Genomic DNA, 20,123 nt, shown 5'->3' with positions numbered 1-20,123 from the left:
TTCATATCTTGTCTGACATCTTTGCTACAAACTCGGGTCTTCAACTCGGGTTTTCAATTGAAGGCCCGAGTTGTAGACCCGAGTTTGTAGTAGCGATGTCAGATAAGATATGAATGTTTTTTTGGGCTCAAATGAAAGAGTGGGTCGAGAAATGACGTGCTAGAGCCTCTAAACATGACAAATGTCTCTAAAGATGATGTCTGTTTTCAATTGAACAGCATTGAGTTGTGACATCATTGTCTAGGAGGATTCCTAGACAAAATCGAATCGTGACGGCAAAATCGAATTTTTTCGCCAAGCGAACGTTGATTCCCTATCTACTAATGATTCTGTATACAGTTGATTAATGATTCTGTTGGCTAATGATTCTGTATAGATTGAGTCTGTATCCAAAGGCAAATACATAAATATTCGGGAATAAAAGAAGCAGAGAATTTTTCTTCGTAAACAAGAGCTTGTTTATTCAAATAATTACACTGAAAACATTCTCCCCCTTTCCCCATTAAACCAGTTTCGTTCTCAATCGTTTACATCATTCATAAACCTCAGCCATTTCGCTGTCCTCGATCACCAAATCCTCCAGCATTTCCTCGAGCGTAATCTGCGGTATATTCGGGTCCAAATCGTTGGAGTCCACCGGTATTTGTTTACTCGAGTCCCTGAAGATGTTGATATTCTGACGCATCTCTGGGTCTTCCTCAAGGTCCTCCAAGAATTCATTGTAATCACTGGAAAACGAAAGCCTCAAATTATTACATCACAACATTTTCGTCGCGTTTGAAGTGAATTTTAAATCAAAAGGAAGACTCACTTGTTATCGGTGCCCATGGATACCACCTCATCATGTAAATGTTTCAACTTCCACATTCTCGCCCTTCGCCTCGCAGTCCTCTCTGTTCCATAGTACTTCTTCACCAGAATTATATCAGGAATGCTGTCCTGCGAGAGCTTATCGAAATGGAGATCATTGATGTTGCTGTCTCCAACTGCATATCTTCAAAATAAAAAACAGGAAGTCAATTCGAGGTGGCCCTTGAGGAAAATTAACCAACTTGACAGAAGGAAATTTAATCTCTCAATTTTCCCTAATTTCGTAAATTAAGACAACGCCAAAAAGTTTCAGGGTTCATAAGGCTCACGAGGGTTAAATAATTTTTTAAATAATCAAATGAATTCAATTCTCACCCCATTGCCGAGTCTCCGGGCTTCAAAACATGGCCCAAATGAGTTCGTGCATGAACTGGATTATCATTAACCCCAAGCTCTGATGCCTTCACCAGCCAGACATCAGCCACAACATGCTAAAAATCGAGAAATCCATTCGTTAAACCTTGACGAATAAAATTATACGAAAGCCTAGCGCACCTTGTTGGATATGGCCCCCTGACCTGGAAACACTTTCTTCTCGCTGTTTCTGATGGGCTCTATGTCCATCACCACGTACTCGGTCAACTGCTTTGGATTGCAGATACTGTTGAAGGGATGTCTCCAATAGACAGTCGCACTTACTTCAGCAACTGCAAGAAAATTAATGAATCTGTCATCGTGGTTCCCCGGAATTCTGGGCATTGAGTGGTAAAGGTGATCCTTACTTTGTCCTGAAGAAACATCGATCAAGTGCAATGCACTCGTTGTTTTGTAGACGAGAGCAATAGGGCTTATTCCTCCCAACTGATGCGTCAGTTTCTTGGGGAGACATACAACGCTATGTTTGGAAATTGGAACGATTTCAACGCTGAAAAAAATAATTTCATTGATTGTGAAAACATGGGAAAAGAGAAATAAAATAGTTATTAAATAATTAATTTGGGAGTGCTTCAGTTTAAAATAAAACGTCGAAAATTTTTCCTGAACAAAAACTATAATAAAAAAAATTTAATTTTCCCCACTCTTGAGAAAAATGTAAATCTACTTCAAACAAGTGATTTTCCAGCTTCATTACCTGTACGTAAACTTATAATTATAGATATTACTGTGAATATCGTGAGAAATGAGTTTCTTCGACTGCTGATAACGACAAGGCAGCACAGCCACCAAAAAGTCCACCATTTTTCTCGCTGAGGCCTCATTGGAATAGAAGAAATCTAGACCCTCGTAAATGGGTTTTATCCCCAGTGTCTGCTCGTGTGCCTTGTGCTTCAGTATCAGCTGCTCCAAGTAGTAGAACGTCTTCTTGTTGATGGCCTTTTGGCGTACCTGCACTGATGCACGCCAGTAGTCCTTCGCCTCTGTTCTGTGACAGTCATCGCACATCTGGTGAGTTATGATGAATTCAACTATGAAGACTTGTTGGAGAACAGCTCCACCAATTACTTCAGCGTGAACAGTGAGTTTTACCTGGAAAATCCATTCAAAAATTATAATTCAATCAATTTTTCAATGTGATAAATTCATTTTTAATTCATTTTATTTTATTACTGATTAATTGCATATATTATTGATATTAATATTATTATTATATTATTATTATTTATAAATACATAAGGATACAATGTCCCATTGCATGGAAAGAGTAATTACAGGTAAAACTTTAATTTGCTATTAAATTATTATAATTTATATCTTCGTTTGCGTAAAGAACAATTTAGGATATTTACATTATCTATGTAAAATGTATAGTTATTTGCGAGAGACTCTTAGTGAGCTGAATGTAAATTACAAAAGATTTTTGTGCCTTGAAAATTAGCACTATCTAATTTTAACAAAAAAATTATTGAAAATTGACATTTCTGGGATTTAAACTTGAATTAAAATCCTGAAAAATTGTGAAGAAGCATATTCATCTGCAGAAGGGAGAAGAAGAGTTGGAACTTAATGTTTCAGTTCACTTTTGTGAGCTTTAGTTGTTTTTTAGAGGATTATAGAGGGGAGAAATTAACTTTTAATTACCCTTATTCGCTTGGAATGTGGCTCGGTCCAAACGAAGCCAGCGTCAATGAGTTTGACCCTCTGGAGGCCCTTGAGCTTCTTCAAACACAGTGACAAGAGCTCCCTGGACTCCAGGGCAGCTGGTATCCACTCGTTGGGAGGCTGGAGGTACCTCTCGCAGCCTCTGCAGAAGTGTATTGTCGCTTGTTTTGGGATTCCCTCGGTGATGTCCACCTCTGTCCTCAGGCAGGCGACGCACATGTTCGAGGGGTTGGGCTCTATCACTGTGCCACAACGACAGCACAATCTGCAGAAAAAAGAAAACATCAGGAATAATTTTAATCGAATTGTTTATTAGGGTGAAGTTCAGGAGATTGAGTTCCCGAAGAAATTTTGAGGTTTAGACATGAATTTGGGGGACTTACACTCGAGCTGTCGACGCCCCAGGCAGTTCGATGTTCTCCATGTACTCCATCACTCCTTAGTTGTCTAATTAATTTAAGAATTGGGGGAGGGCTGTTGGAATTGATTGGATCACTAGAAATTGTCAAAAATTCTAACTTGACACCACGTGTTTTCGGAACTGAGGGCTGCCCGGAGGTGCACCTCAGGGACATCTAGTGACCATCTCGGTCGGTAAAAGAGCCGGTGGGATTATTGGTAAGACAGTCTCCTAGTTTTTCATGGCTTTTTCTACTAGAGTTGAGACGGGCAAGTAGAAATTGTAATGTACGGTCAGCCTGGGATTTATCATTTCCGCGGGGACTCGGAACGTTTGTTGATTTCAATTTCGAATTTTATGGGACATTTAATTGAATTCAGGGGCAGGGAGTCAGGGAATTTGAGATTTCAGGGAAAATTCAATGAAATTCCAGGGAATTTGATCATTGAAAATTGAAAATTTCATGGAAAAATCGATGGAAACTGCCAATTTCGGGTCAATTATTCTGAGAAAATTCGTAGACATCAGGAAAATATAGAAATTAGGTGAATATATTCTTGAATTTTCAATTGAAAATAATCAAGATTTCAATTAAATAGTTATTTTTCATTTAGAAAAATTAAGTGCTTCATTGAAATTCGAAAAATTCCAAATTTCATAAAAAGAATTTTCGAATAGCCAAATAATCGTCAATCTTACGAACTCAATTATTGATTGTCAAAATAATTCGGAATTTGAATATTTAATTAAAAAATTTAATAATTAGAAAAAATTAAATTTAATAATTAAAAAATTGTCAAGTCATATTAACCAATTGACTTTTTTAGGACAGCAGAACAAAAAACAAATGACTAAAACTTGGAAAATTCCCGTCTCAAAATGGCTACAGAAAAAGTTTTATAAAAAAATTCAAAAAACATGAAACTCTGCTGATTTTTTTCTATAAAACATTCTCTATCAGAAATTTTCGCTATCAACGGGCATTTTTTAATAAAAAAACGCAGTGTCCCTCTGGAATTTTCCGCTAAAATCGACAACAAATAGAAAATTCCTAAAACAATTATCTCCTCCTTTAAGCCCCATAAAACCCCTCGGCCTATAAAAATAATTCCTCGCTTCTGTAAACTCGAAACTTTAGTCAGTGTCCTTGTCCCGTTAATTTTATCCCACGTTTAGTGACCACAAGAATCCTTTCCCGGTCGACGATAACAGATAAACCTAAAATCAAAAAAACACGAGCCAACCGGTGGAAGCAGTGGTCTCGCGTATCAAACCGCGCAGTCGCACATTTTATGGATTTTCCACGGCACAAACTCGAGTGAAATCGCGTGCGTTGGTGGCAAAAGGGAGGGGTCAGGAGCGTAACGGGGCGCCAGAGGTGCGGCGATTTTCGGTTGAGAGCACGAGGAAAAATAGTGGACGAAAGCTGGGCGATTGCAAAGTGCAGGTTCATTTGAGTGTGAAAAATCAGGGAATTTCATCGAGAGTCAGGGAAAGAGTTTGAAATGATAATTGCGATGAAGTGAGGAGTTCTGTGGGTGCCGCTGGCTCATGTGGTGTGTCCATGGTGCAGTGACTACCCAGGGAGCGTGGTCCCCTATCTGACGCGTGGATCCTGAGGTTATTTTGTTTCTCCTGCGAGACCGAGGGTGAGTCTGACTATCATTTCCACGTTTGGATTAATTTTATTCAATTCAGCGACCGATAATTCCCTTTTCATGCACTGCATGTCGTTCTCTGACGTGAGAAGCCGATTTCTGATGGTGACGGATCTGGAGAAAGGAAATAAACAAACCGGTCTTTTTTATTATGAAATTAAATAGCGAATGATTTCCGCATTTTTCGTCGACTTATTTAACTTTACGATTGCCTATTTATTTTTACGGAATTGAAAGATGAAAGTGTCGAGGGTTTTGAGTAGTTCGAGGTTTTATTGACGATTTTAGGTGATTTTTGAACTTGTGAATGTCAAATTGCGATTTCTGGAAGTCATTCTGTCGATTATTCGTCAGTTGCTGCGTTGTGCCCATTATTTTCACGGTCACAGTGTAAATATTTGAAGTTTATCGATCCTGCGTTCGCGTAATAAAGGGAATGTGTCTGATAGATTACCCGTGAATATTGAGGTATCGATTTTTTCGGGCGGGGGAGGGAAAATGAGGGAGTGATTTGCGGGAGGAGTGCGTTTTAATTAGACGATTCAGCCTCGGAATTCAATATTCCTGAACTGTGACTGCGAGGGGAGTTCACCATTTCCCTAGTTGAGCTGAAGATTTCTAGATTAAAGTGGTACGTCAAACTCCACGGAAGTCACTGAGTTTAGCGACGAAGAATAAATTTAAAATAGAAATTTTAAGTAAAAAATTAATCCGTTGAATTCTTTCTGCAATTTTTTAAACAATAGTTGCTCGTGTAACCAGGGCATCCTGTACATTCGGAGCATCCGGAAACATAAAGTATTTATCGCAAATGTTTGACACATAAAATTTTTATTCATTTTTTTCCGATTTTTCAAGGCTTCGTACATTTTAATCTTTTCTCTGATCTCGAATAAATTTTTTTTTTTCATAGGACTGTATTATTTTGGCAGTTCTAAATTAATTGTTATCAATAATACAACACTGTCGATTGGGGACAAACTTAGCCAGAATGTTTTTGTTTGAATATTCGTTTAGAATTCATTTCCGATTTTAATCCTCAAAATTTAAGACCTTGCGAATTATACACTAGTTTTAAAAAAATGTAAAATAGAAATTTTAAATGTTGCCAAGAACCCAGATAAACCTTAATAAACCTCAGGCGATTACAATTATTTTTTTTGAAAATTTTTCTTGCAATAAATTTCCTTAAAAAATGAAAAAAACAAAAAATTCTTCACAATTTAAATGATGTTTACACTAATTTAATCCCCGGGCGGAAGGAATTCTCATCTAATCATCAGCAGCAGTTGTATTCAGTTATAAACAATGCAATTACCCCTCGTTTGTAGTTTTACGAACGCGCAAAGTGGACTCGTTGGTGCTACCTCGAGAATTTTAGCGGATGTTAGTGACCGCAGTGATAATTGTCACATCCGAGGTGATTATTAGAAGGTATTGCCACTGCGGTAACGAACCCGTTGGGAGTCCCCAGTTGTGTAAGCGTAAACATCACGTTTCTTTTATTTATTCTCAACTTGGAACTCTTCTCTCCTCGCCGATGCGAGTTATCTATTTCATGCTGAGATTGGAGAAGATTAGGGATAGACAGATAAGCGACGTCAAAATCGAGCCGCCATCCGAGAGCGATTCCAATGGAAAAGAAGAACTAGAAGTTCAATCTTCGAGTTTTATGTTTCACGAAATTTCAAATGTTCGGTGACTCGGTATTTACAGGAGTTTGGAATACCTTATCATCTATCTGTTATCGTGAATGGGGAGAAGATTCTTGCGGTCACGAAACACGAAATGAAGTTAATGGCCCGGGGTCTTGTCAGCGATCTCCGCAATTCTCTTGTTTTTAGTATTTATTTTCATTTTGGGAGGTGGGAAGCTATGGCAACGGCGGGTAACTGCGGATTTCGGGGAGATCGATCATTTTGTTAGCTCCATGCAGACGGAACACAGAGAGAGACATCAACCCAGCTATTTTACCCACAGAAAAACCTAAACATAAATTACGTCTGAACAAAAAATTTTTTTCACTTTTACATTTTTCTGTGCACGAAAATTTTTTTCTACATGATAATTGTCGACTACAAGAACTCCAGTTATCAATACCAACTCTTCGAGGTTGCGCATAAAACAGACTAGGGGAGGGTGGGGTAAAATGGACACTAGACTTTTTTAAGATTATTCATAACTCAGAAACAAATTTATCAATTGAGCTCAGTGTAGGCTCGTCACAAAGGGAAATAATTGTTCTTTGTATTAAAAGGAAAAATATTGAATTTTATCAACATTTCAACCCCTCATCAACATTTTTTAAAAAGTCAAAAATGTCCGTTCTACCCGAACCTCCCCTGTACCAATTTCTCAAAATCACTGCCATTTGTTGGGAGAGTTCCCGACGTTTACGACTGAGCATTAAATTTTACGGGTGTTGACAGTCGCCGACGCATTCCCACCCGAGCTTGAGAGGTCATAATTCTGTGCGCAGTTCCTCCCACTGTGTCGCGTAATCGAGATGCGGAGAGGAAAATAAAATGAAGTTAATGAAGACGAAGCGTTCATCGTCCCATCCGTAATTTCCTTTGAGCGACCCGTAACTGATAAATTTCCAGTCTAATGGCAGCCCCCGTGCTTTGCTTAATGAAATCAGTCACGTGTGTTCACCGGGCGGTTAGCACAACTAAAAACATAATGAAATGGAGAAAAAAACAGTTATGTTAATGCTTATGTGCACAGTGGTTTGCACGCGACCTTTTGTCGACTTGCTACATCCCCTCGGGCGTGAATTATTCGCGAATGTGTGGTACTATTATGTATGGTCGTAAAACTAGTGGACATGAAAAGTATGATGATCTGTTCTGATTATTTTACGCTGTTTCGTATGGGAGGGAATTTGCGGAAATATGGGCTTTCAATTGCGAGTGAGAGGAGTGGATTTTCCGTCGATATTGAACTGTTAAAAAACCACTTTTTGTTAAAAATCTGAAAAAAATTAAAAAGTTTTATTTTTCGAGAAAAATTGATGAAAGAATTAAAAAATTGCAATTTTTGAAAATTACGAGAATTTTCTGTAAATAATTTGTAAACAATAAATTTTCCACTACAAAAATGATTCATTACAAATTTATTCATTTTATTATTCAATTATTCATAAACAACGAATGTGTAAAAAAATAATAAAAACATTCTTTATCAACTAAAATAATGACTCCAATCATATTTCCCTCTCCAACCATTCCTAGAGTTGCCAAAGTGATTGAAAAAATAATAAAACATTCCCAATGTTTCAGAAACAAAAAAAATTCATTCATGCCAGTTTCAAGTTTACCTATCCCATTGGCATAAATCTCCCAGACAAATAAGTCCCGCGAGACGTCGCGCGTAGAATATCCCAGAATTAGCATAACTATTATTCATTTTTCTCCACATGTGGACCCGTCATGACCGACACTGAAGTCGGTTACGTACGTGCACATCAGTTATTGAGAGGCATCATCAGCACCCCCTCTTCTAATCACTGAGGCGCACGATAAGATAGACCACAGAGACTGCTGTCCACCGGTTAATCGCATCTAGTCCATTAGGTGAATCCAGACAGCCGCTTCGATTCCCGGGGACTCGTGTGCGAGAAATTGCTGACGTTTTTCTCTATTTATCAGGTGGGAGTACCACACGGCCTGTCGCAAAGTCGGAGTCCCCTGATTTATGGCTAATGTCGCCTGTTTATCAACATCTGGCCCCAATTTTTGAGTCATTTCAGTTGTGAATACGCGGACGAACGGTCGTGAAAATATTCCCCCTGTGGACAGTTTTGCAGAGTGATTTCTTGTTCTACATTGTGACACTGATGTTTTGCACGGGAATGAATGCAATGAACGCGCAATTATCTTACGTGGGCGGGGGAGAGTGAGTGAGGAATACTGAATGAGTTATTGAACGGCTAGGAATCGCCTCTGATTGTGTAAGCATATTGAATATTTATTAATGCATTTCAACGCTGTTGATAGTTATTTTGTATTTCATTCCATGAGGAGTAAAATTTTTACTCGGTTATCTAATGGATTTGATTGATTATTTAGATAAATAGGGGGGAGTTAATTGTGCTAGGGAAAATGGGCGATACTTCGAAAAAAATAGGGAAATCATATTTTCGAAAAATTATTCATCCTCAAGACAATTTCAGTAGCGAAGTGGTCAAACGGTTTAAGTCAATTTAGTCTTTAGTTGAGTTTTCCAGAAATATTTCCGAATTTGAGGGAGATAGCGAAATTTTCGTAATAACCTTTTTTGTGGAGCGAATCGAGTGCTATTAAAAAGGTTATGAGAAAAATTTTGCTATCTCCCTTAGGTTTCGAGATATTCATTAAAAACTGGTGAATAGCCAAAATCGAACCGTTTGACCACTTCGCTACTGATTTCATGATCGATTAATTATTGAGTGGATTTAACTCGTGTATTTCATTTCATGAGGAGTAAAATATTTACAATAGGGGGGAGTTAATTGTTTTAGGGAACATGGGAGATACTTCGAATAAAAAAATAGTGAAATCATATTTTCGAAAAATTATTCATCCTCAAGATAATTTCGTGATCGATAAATTATCGAGTGGATTTATCACGTGTCAGGTCTTCTCACAACTACGGGAAAAAGTGCCTTGCGCATTTCTGATTTTATCGCTGCGCTGAACGTTGAAAACTACGTCAATAAGTTTAATGATTTTATTGTTTTTTCTTTGGTTATTGCGGTAGAATTTGAACTCGTCATGTGTAACGGTCAAGATGTGTGCTCGGCACCAAGCGACTCTTCTATTTAAAGCGTAAACTTCGGTCATAGTGCATCTTACCTCATCTCGGATAATTGATGCAATTTGTTCAGGGCCACGTGCACCAACCTCTGTCTGTGATCCTTCAGTTTAAAATTTACTGGATGAAATCATTAATATCGGGGCGAGTGGAGGCTGGTGAAACCGTTGGGGAATTACGATTTTTGAAAATTCGGGCACCGAGAGAAATATTCTGAATGTCCTGTGAAAAATTACGATACCGTCACTTGAATTTTCTGAGTCGATTCCGTCATCGGTGAGTGAATTGTGAGTTCCGTAATTTTTACTGAACATTTCTCTCCGTGTGGCGCATTAACTTCTAGATAACATTATTAAAAGTTGAATGATTCATCCTTGAGGTAATTTCATAATCGATAAATAGGTATTTATCACCTTTCAACGTCTCAAGGAATTGATAACTCGCATTTCGGGTTCTTTTCACTAAAAAAAATGGATCGGTATCTGCTGCGCGATCCTGATAAGAAATACCGGAATTGGAGATATTTCTTTTAGTAGAAACAGATAAATTTGTCAAATTTATATTTTATCGGTTGCTATCAGTTCTGTTTTTCCATCTGTGCAAATATGGTCAGATTAATGTGAAGACACTCGTAGAATTTTTTTAATTTTTAATTTTTTTAAAACAATTTTTTGTTATTAATTTTTTTTAAAAATGGTTATAAAATTTCAATTTTCAAGTGAAAATCACGGAAATTCATGAGTTTTCAGTGGAATATGAATATTCAGAAACAAAATGACCTAAATTTTCAGTTTTTCCCTGAATTTTCCTGATTGTTCAGAATTTTCGCAGAATAATTGAACTGAAAAATCAAGTATTATAGATATCCAGATCATTTGAACAGAAAATCAATGGAATAATTAATTTATCAATAACAAAATTTCCTGAATTTATCCCGGAAAATTCAGACGAAAATTTTTAACAATCTAGTGAATGCGATTGAAGTATCGGCGTGAATAGAAGATGCCGTCCTCGGTCTTCCGCGTATTATAAATTAATTGGAAATTGTCAATTAATTCTTTCTCCCCCATATTTGAATTCCACTCGAATAAACAAAAATTACGAATTATTAGGGATTATTTAAAATGGGGTTCCCGGAAGAGAAAAATGTAGCGACAGTCCAGGAAGTTAATTTCTTCACCTCCGATTGTTGCAAAATCCAGCGTAAATTGATACGAATTCGATAAACATGTTTTTGTTGCGTTATTGTAAACCGAAAAACACGGAAAAATATGGGAATGTTTTTTTTCCAGACTCAGCCCCGGATGTCGATACGGAAGAGCCAGTGGAGCATGCGATTCCGTTGATCGCAGCAGCGGGAGCCCAGCGACTGTGGGAGATTGATCGGAAAAACTGATAATTAACACTGGACGAGTTGCGGCATGGGCTTGCTCAGAATTTCGTTGAAGAGATGCTTCATCTACATTTTCTGCGCCACCGGGATGGTCCTGGTGGTGATGAATGTTCGCCAGAAGGAGCTGTGGCATTCCCTCAGGCCGGACCCCCGACCGGCGCAGGCTATTCGGGCGGTGCCAGATGTTGGCAAGGTAAATCGCAAAAAAAATTTCAATTAAGAAATAAAAATTCTCAAAATGAAGGGATGGAACGTCAGATGAAATATTTACATATATAGAGAGAGAATGATTTCACGTGAATAATTTTTTTACTTTTAATTCAGGCTGCAGTGAATGGAACCCATTTTATTAATTAAATTGTAATGAATTTTAGTAAAATAATTCAGGAGATATATTTATTTGTAAAAATAGAATGAACGAATTTTTCATATTACAACGTCCACTAGAATTTTTGAACGGAAAAAACAATTCTCAAATGAGAAAATTCCGGGCTAATTTTCCTCAGATTATTAACTCCATTTGTACCTTTTCATTAAATTTATTAATATTAAACATTAACTTGTTTTACTAACTAATGAGCTGAACTGAAAGCTGATAATAGTTCATAAGTAGTATTCCACCGACTGCATTTTCTCCCCCTGTATATTTTTAAAGAAAGCTCGGCGCACAAAAGCTCTCTAAACCCAACGTTTGGCACTCACCCATGTATTCTCCCAACCAAGTGCCTCGAGAATCACTCGAGAACAACAATGCCCCTTTGCTCTAATTCATTCACGACCCCCAATGATCCCAGAGGAGCACCGGTGGCACTGAGAAACAGAAATAGAAAGAAAAAAAAACCTTTCGCTCGCAGATGAAACTCTCGGTGCCCGTAAAAGCCAAGGGCCTGCCTACGACGAGGGTCGCGCGGGTCAGGCAGAGTGTCAAGAGTAAATCATCAGTTGAAAAATTCGAGGTAAAAAGGAGCGAGCCCTCAGTCCATCGAACTAGTGCTTTAGAGATATTAGATGTCACGGAGGAGGAATAGTTTATTTTCCCCGTTTTCTAACGCATTCTTCATATGTTTGGACTGAAATTTCGTCGAGATGCAGTTGAAATAATTGGAATTTGAATTTTAAAGAATTTTTTATTGAAAATTTATAATGTAAATATATATTATAAATTTATTATTATTATATTTATATTTTTTTATAATTTGATGAAAGTATAAACAAAAAATGTAAATTTCAGTTCAATTATTCCGTAAAAATTCAGTTGATGACATTTTTTAAGCCTCAATTTACTGGAAATTCCAGTAATTTTGTCAATTCTTGTCTTCCTGAAACAGAAAAATTTTAAATTTCATGATTTTTGCACTTAAATCGAATGACTACGAAATTCCTTACAGTCCACAAAAAAATAACATCTCATTTTACGATTTTAAATGCCTTCAATTTGAGATCACAAATCTCACAATAAAGCTTGTTTTTTTATTCCCCTGAAAATTAGTGAAATGTTCGTGAAAATTAGTGACACATCCCTGAAAATAAAAACATTTCCCCCCGCGATCACAGCAAAACCGTAAAGTTCCACCAGCCGGTGACATCCGCAAATTAGCCACAAATATCCGCTTAATAGTCGCGTACGTAGCCTGTCGACTAGGTCGTCATAGTCGCTACCACGTGTGCAACAAATATGTGCAGTACATGGCATTTCGTAAATAAGCAGCTCTCTTTCCATGCAACACACCCACGAATGACACGAGCGCACGAGACACACCAGAAGTGCCGCCGGCACCGCATATTCACGACTATCTCTCATGCGATTGATCTCTCCGTCACTCGTCGAGTGGCGAAATTTCATTGGCATTTTTTCCCTGACAGCTCTCGAATATGACGGGGACACTGAGCCCAGTGGATCACATTGCGGAGATGATGGACCCGAGCAAGAGGCCGTGGTACATGAAGGGCGGAACCAAGCGACCACTTCCGGCCGCCAGGTCCAAGAGAACTGCCAGGAGAATCGCCAGGCTGTGGCCGGACGAGGATTCTAATGACGATAGGGTCACGAATCAGGTAATTCTGGCCTCAAGTTGACACAATTTAAAAAAATTATTTAACACAAAACTTGTAAGCTTACACAGCAAAAATTAATGTCACACCTTTTGTAGACGTTTTTCAGACACTAAAAAACGTCTGAATAAAATAAAAAGTTGTCTGAATTTCCAACATTATTTATCAACATATTTGGGCACTTTTTCGTCTGAAATTCAGACACATTTTCATTTTATTCAGACGTTATTTGTGCCTGAATTCCCAATTTTTTAATTCTAATTTTTAAGACTGAGATTGAGAATTTCTTCAATGCATAAATTCCTGTTTCAAAATTTATTTCGGATTTTAATCTTCAAAAATTAAGTCATATTTATCGATTTTCAAAACCTGCAGTGATGAATAAATTCGTCACGCCAGATTTACTAATTTTTCAGTTGATGTTCGTTCCGCCTGATTACAACAGAACGAGTGTCGAGCATCGCCCCAAGAGGATAATGATACCGCACGGCATGGGCGAGGCAGAAACGGGGGGAGAATTGTTTCGCCATCTCGGATGCCCCGTCAATACCTGTGTTATCACTCGCGATAATCCCGATCTCGCGGACTTGATTATCTTCAAAGATTACGTTACTCACGTGGGTCGGAGACAGCCAAATCAAGTAAAAACTTTTGTAACACAAAGGAAATAAAGAATTGAATTTTTTCATTCATAAAAAATTGAATTGAATTGAATATTTTTACAGGTGTGGATGCTGTATTTCCTGGAGTGTCCCTATCACACTCAGGCCGTAAAGAACGCTCTCGTAAATTGGACAGCGACCTACAGACGAGACAGTGACATCGTAGCGCCGTACGAACGATGGCAGTACTACGACGCTCGAGTTACTCAAATACCCCAAACATTCAACTACGCTGCTAATAAAACTAAGAAAGTTGCCTGGTTTGTCTCGAATTGTCATCCACGTAACCAGAGAATGCAGTATGCCAAAGAACTCGCCAAGCACATTCAGGTGGACATCTACGGGGCCTGCGGCAGCCTCAGGTGTTCACGATCTCAGGCACAAACGTGCTTCGAAATGCTCGACGCTGATTATAAGTTTTATCTTGCATTTGAAAACTCCAATTGCCGGGATTACATAACGGAGAAGTTCTTCGTTAATGGTCTTGGGTGAGTTGATTATTGAGTGACGTTTTGCTAGTGAATAGGGAATTTGCACGGATTTTCATTCATTTTTTCAGCTCAGGTGATCAATTTTTTATTTATAAAGATTAATGATTCATTGAATCTTCACGTGTGTCTTGATAAAAATGTGGGCGTCAACATTTTCAATTGTAATTAGTCTTATCGGTGACGCAGTATTAGTCGATTTGTAATTCTAATCACTAGATTATAGATTAAAGGAAGAAATACGATAATCACGAGAAGTACGATTTTCAAGACTTTCAGAATTTGTTTCGCGGAATCATTACTCGGTGACTAGATTGCGGAAAATTTTTAAGAAGAATTGAAACTATCTTTATTGAGTGTTGTAAAATTAAAGGATATTAATAAATAAATGAATAAAGTCATTATATTAGGAGTAAATAAACATCGATGGACGATGAATACGACGAAGAAACAATAAGTGGCATTTTTTGTATTGCAATGTTATCAGGAATAATTAGAAATTAATGCAATTTTAATGTTATTAATATTGATAATTGGAAGAATGAATATTCATCATTACTGATTAACAATTTCGTGTAATATACCACGCATATCGATCGCAGAAATACATTATGATGAATTTCTAGTGAAATTTCATTGTCACTAATTTCTTTTTCTTTTATAACTCGACAACTTCCAGTAGAAAAAAACGTATTTCAGAAAAAGCTTCGGAAGAGAAGTCTCCGCTCCGTGAATAATTCTGTGGAATAATACTGTGAAATGAATAATTGATTATTTGTAGAATGAAATTATTTGAGAAATTCGTTTGGATAGAGTCCGAATGAGTCACAAAGAGAGGGGAATAAAATTCTCAATTAGATTGTGTAAAGTATTGCAACATTTTCAATTGTAATTGAGCTTATCGGTGCTGAGTGTTGTAAAATTAAAGGATATTAATAAATAAATGAATAAAGTCATTATATTAGGAGTAAATAAACATCGATGGATTAGAAATTAATGCAATATTAATGTTATTAATATTGATAATTGGAAGAATGAATATTCATCATTACTGATTAACAATTTCGTGTAATATCCCACGCATATCGATCGCAGAAATACATTATGATGAATTTCTAGTGAAATTTCATTGTCAATAATTTCTTTTTCTTTTATAACTCGACAAATTCCAGTAGAAAAAAACATATTTCAGAAAAAGCTTCGGAAGAAAAGTCTCCGCTCTGTGAATAATTCCAGCCATTATATTTTCAACTGAAAGTTGAGCCTGTTTCATACGGGAGTCTTTATTACATCACACCGTGACATCCCCTCCCCATTGTGTCATTCCATTCGTACGAATATGTAATTTAATACGAAACTTCGCAACTCCGGAATTTCACATCACGAGATATTCATTGAGCTGATAAATGAATAAAGTCAAATCGATGGATTAATTCCCATTATCACTCTGTTTTTATCATTTCAGCCACAATGTATTGCCAATAGTGATGGGTGCGCACCCCGCAGACTACGCGAAGAGCGCGCCCTACAGATCTTACATTCACGTGGACGAGTTTGAGTCGCCGCGAGAGCTCGCCGACTACCTCCACCGCCTAGACCACGACGACGAGCTCTACAACTCCTACTTCAAGTGGAAGGGCACTGGCGAATTCATCAACACGTACTTCTGGTGTCGTGTGTGCGCAATGCTCCACGATCCCCGATCGCCCAAGTACTACAAGGACGTCAACGAGTGGTGGCGGGGCGACGACGTCTGCACCCAAAACTCCTGGAGGGAGCACGACACCAACGAGATAACCTTCAAAAACTCATGAACACTTTCGCGATAACGAGTGAAGGGATACAAAATTTCCCCCTTCTCTTTTGAAAAATTGAAGGGAACACATTCCACAAAGAACCACCAATTTTAGCGACTGCACTGCTTGTAGTCGCAGTTGATTATTAAAAAGAAAACACGAAAATACTTCCAGGAATGCAGTGAATGACAATTTCACTTTTAATTATGAATGATAATGGAAAATGATAAAAGACTGCGCGTATGTAATTTAAGCCTCAAGAATATTCGTGATTTGGAGGGTTGAGCGGAGGAAATCCACTGGAATTTAGTGGCGAATTGGTCAGACGAGGGAATTAAATTCAACTTTCTTCAGTTCTTGAGAAAAAAATGAGTTGTCTTGGGTTTCCACTTCGCCACTGAATTATTTCCCCGATTTTTGCTATTTTGGAAACAATGAAGTATTATTGCAAGCACATGGTAGAGGTCCGAATGGCCAGGAAGTAGTTTAGAATTTTGGAAAGGAAAAATAGCGAATTCTTCTACAATCTTCGGATGAACGAAGAGTTGTTCTACGACAGTTGCATGATTTATCCTTTCGAAAACAAAAAGTTTCTAAAATAAAATTCATTCAACTATAATTTTTTCATTCCTGAAAAAAGATATATTAAAATCGAGGCAATTGTTGACGTTTACCGAATTTTATTCCATTAATAATTTTGTTTGTTTTATTGAAATTCGATCGAGTTGCAGTTAAAACAATTACAACTAGAATAAAAAAAAAATTTATTGAAAAATCATAATTTCAGTTCAATTATTCCATAAAAATCAGAAAAATTCAGTTGATGAAATTTTTTTAATGCTCAATCGACTGAAAATTTTAGTCCATTAAAATTTTTTTTTGTTCGCACCAAACGATGGGATGGCAGGCCTCATTAATTACAAAAACAAGAAATTATTCTTTTGAAGAAAAAATTCTAGAACTCTCTGAAATTAATTTCGCGTAATGAATATAGTTCCTAAGGATTATGAGATAACGTAAGATAGATTAGCGGGCAAGACTCTGTGATACGTTCGCGACACCCAATGAAACTCGCCCGACGAATCATTTAATTTTATTGTGACGCTCCGTTTTGTACGAGAACCGGCTTAATTTGCTTCAAGACTTGGTGCGCACACTGCCAAATAAAGAAGTTCCCATTAATTCTCTTCAGTTCTATATTTCCGATCATTATACAAGATGCACTTGCGAATAACGCACAATTTGTACAAATTTTCATGATTTCGTTGGGAATTCATTCTGTTATTTACAAAATGCCTGTACTATGCAGCGCATTGTTTATCCATTCATCAGTTAAGTACTCGTAGAAATTATTGTTTATATGGAATAGAAGTGCACAAATCAAATGGTGACAGTGAAACAACGAATTGTGAGAGAATCATTTATATTTGATTATTTATTTATAGTTTATTGTCTTGGTTGCGTGATTGCATTCATATCTACAAAAATTGTTTGTGATCGAAAGTGGAGAAATTCGGTTTGACATAAAATGGAGAAAGCCCTTTCATATTGCCTAAATATTGAGAAAATTAACTTCGACTTGATTATTGAACTCAATTGCGGGAATTAATTAATTGAAATCGATTACGATGGGCGGTTTTTGTAGATAAAGTATTACGCGAGGGGACGCACAAGTGAGGATTTTAAGAAATGTTGGGAGATTAATAGTGTCGATTAATTGAAAATAAAACCCAATGAAAAAGTCATGACTCAAGCCTGGAACTAATTGAATTATTACTTTTTTCGTGGCTTGACACAAACACAAAATTCCCGACGAATGATTTTCATTGGTTGAGAGCAGAGAGTTTATATCGATAATTTTATGATTACTGAACTCTGATTATCAGAGTTGTAGGTGACAACAATAGTATTAATCTCACACCATGTGATGGGAGTCAATTCAATGGTCGCTTCAATTGTTTCAATATGTGGATAGAAAGTGAGAATAATGGGTGATTCGATGACGCAGTAAACGTCTCGCATGTCCTCTAGTCCCAGTATTAGTCGATTTGTAATTGTAATCACTGGATTATAGATTAAAGAAAGAAACACGATAATCCTGAGAAGTATGATTTTCAAGATTTTTAGAATTTGTTTTGCGGAATGATTATTTGTTGACAAGATTGTGAGAAATTTTTTATGAAGAATTGAAATTATCTTTATTGAAATTAACCGATTACTGTGAAATGAATAATTGATTATTTATAGAATGAAATTGTTTGAGAAATTCATTTGGATAGAGTCCGAATGAGTCACAAAGAGAGGGGAATTATATTCTCAATTAGATTGTATAAAACATTCCAACATTTTCAATTGTAATTGAGTTTATCGGTGCTGAGTGTTGTAAAATTAAAGGATATTAATAAATAAATGAATAAAGTCATTATATTAGGATTAAATAACCATCGGTGGACGATGGATACGACGAAGAAACAATAAGTGGCATTTTTTGCATTGCAATGTTATTAGGAATAATTAGAAATTAATGCGATGATTTTGTATATAATAGCTTGTAATGTCAACGTTATTAATATTGATAATTGGAAGAATGAATATTCATCATTACTGGTTAACAATTTCGTGTAATATACCACGCATATCGATCGCAGAAATACATTATGATGAATTTCTAGTGCAATTTTATTGTCAATCATTTCTTTTTCTTTTATAATTCGACAAAATCCAGTAGAAAAAAATGTATTTCAGAAAAAACTTCGAATTGTCATATTTTCAACTAAAAGTTGAGCCTGTTTCATACGGGAGTCTTTATTACATCATATCATGACATCCCCTCTCCATTGTGTTATTCCATTCCTACGAATATGTAATTTAATACAAAACTCCACGACTCCGGAATTTCACATCATGAGACGTCCATTAAGCTGATTAAGAATGCATGATGGGACTAATCAACACGAATTATCCTGGAAATGCACTATTCATGATTATCACTTATATCATGTGATCAGAGAGACAGTAATATCACTCACTCAACAGTACTCTAATTATTTTTTCGCAATGCCAGTGTCACTCGCAATTAAAAAAAACTGGACGTAATTTGGTTTTTTCTGCTGTTTTACTGGCGAAGTTTTAATTAAATGTTCAATCAGTCGTAAACAGGAGATTTATCGTCTTAATTATGTCGCGGAATAGAAAGTGATAACAATTTTCCCCGATTGGTAACGACGTCGATAATTCCATTTAATTTTGCGGAAAAAATCAGTGACAATTGCACTTAATTTAGAATTTTTCCGGAAATTTTTTCTCTGCTTACATTCTCAGCTCTATTTTTACAGCCTTACGAGAGAAAAAAACGTCCTTTCAAGTGTTACACCACGCCTTTTTTGCAAAGCCAACCCAAGCGACAATTAATTTGCCCTCGGTACAGCAGTAAGCCTTGCCATTTTTTGCCCTATACTACAGACAGTTAATGCGGCGTGTTGAGCACTCCAAAGGCAATTGCCCGGACGGTCGATTGGCTTCACAAGCTAAACTTTTTTTTACTATCCTGAAAAAGAGGATAATCACGAGCCACAGAACGAGAGTGGGGTCAGACCAGTTTTAACCTGCGTCTGTGGTCTCGCTCTTTTTAAGACCCTTCGTCTGAGCCGAAGGGGCCACTCCATCGGGATCTCGATGATCGGTTCACCTGCTCGCTCAAGTGCGATCAGTGAATACCGAGGCAACTGGGGATTGCTGGGGATTCCCTTTTTACGTTTGTCATCGTTATGGGGCGCTCATTCGTTGGAACTCGCGGCAGGCAGACCGTAACATTTTTTTTGTTCAGAGAAACAATGTAATCCGCTGAAGGATGGCTTCGAGACTTTTAGAATTTATTTCACGAAATTTCTTCGTCAGACTATCCAATTTTTTTAGTCGCAGGAAGCAGGAAAGTCACGGAGAAAAATTGGGGAGGAAAATTTTGGGGCAG

At 37.1% G+C, this 20,123-nt stretch overlaps 2 protein-coding genes across 5 annotated transcripts; one reads left to right on the top strand and one right to left on the bottom strand.

The window, feature by feature from the left end:
• Nucleotides 1-448: 448 nt before the first annotated feature.
• Nucleotides 449-3,475, bottom strand: LOC107041911 (60S ribosomal export protein NMD3). The gene is made up of 8 exons (XM_015262727.1): nt 3,294-3,475; nt 2,890-3,175; nt 1,943-2,337; nt 1,593-1,735; nt 1,366-1,517; nt 1,186-1,301; nt 812-994; nt 449-728 (listed from the first exon to the last, which is right to left on the bottom strand). The coding sequence occupies exons 1-8, from the start codon at nt 3,341-3,343 to the stop codon at nt 533-535; spliced, it is 1,521 nt and encodes a 506-aa protein (XP_015118213.1). The 5' UTR covers nt 3,344-3,475; the 3' UTR covers nt 449-532.
• Nucleotides 3,476-4,698: 1,223 nt separating this feature from the next.
• Nucleotides 4,699-18,830, top strand: LOC107041910 (glycoprotein 3-alpha-L-fucosyltransferase A). Of its 4 annotated transcripts, none has more exons than XM_015262722.1 (7): nt 4,699-4,959; nt 11,055-11,348; nt 12,010-12,111; nt 13,019-13,210; nt 13,624-13,848; nt 13,933-14,357; nt 15,823-18,830. In XM_015262722.1, the coding sequence occupies exons 2-7, from the start codon at nt 11,184-11,186 to the stop codon at nt 16,169-16,171; spliced, it is 1,458 nt and encodes a 485-aa protein (XP_015118208.1). In that variant the 5' UTR covers nt 4,699-4,959; nt 11,055-11,183; the 3' UTR covers nt 16,172-18,830. The 4 variants fall into 4 exon arrangements, with proteins under 4 accessions (XP_015118208.1, XP_015118211.1, XP_015118210.1 ...); XM_015262724.2 differs by lacking the exon at nt 4,699-4,959 and adding an exon at nt 8,524-8,618; XM_015262723.1 differs by lacking the exon at nt 4,699-4,959 and adding an exon at nt 8,746-8,920.
• Nucleotides 18,831-20,123: the final 1,293 nt, after the last annotated feature.

The sequence above is a fragment of the Diachasma alloeum genome, unplaced genomic scaffold (assembly GCF_001412515.2).
Source record: "Diachasma alloeum isolate Michigan unplaced genomic scaffold, Dall2.0 Dall_scaffold_00391, whole genome shotgun sequence".
Lineage (NCBI taxonomy): Eukaryota > Metazoa > Arthropoda > Insecta > Hymenoptera > Braconidae > Diachasma > Diachasma alloeum.
This window is presented reverse-complemented; position numbering and strand designations above follow the sequence as displayed.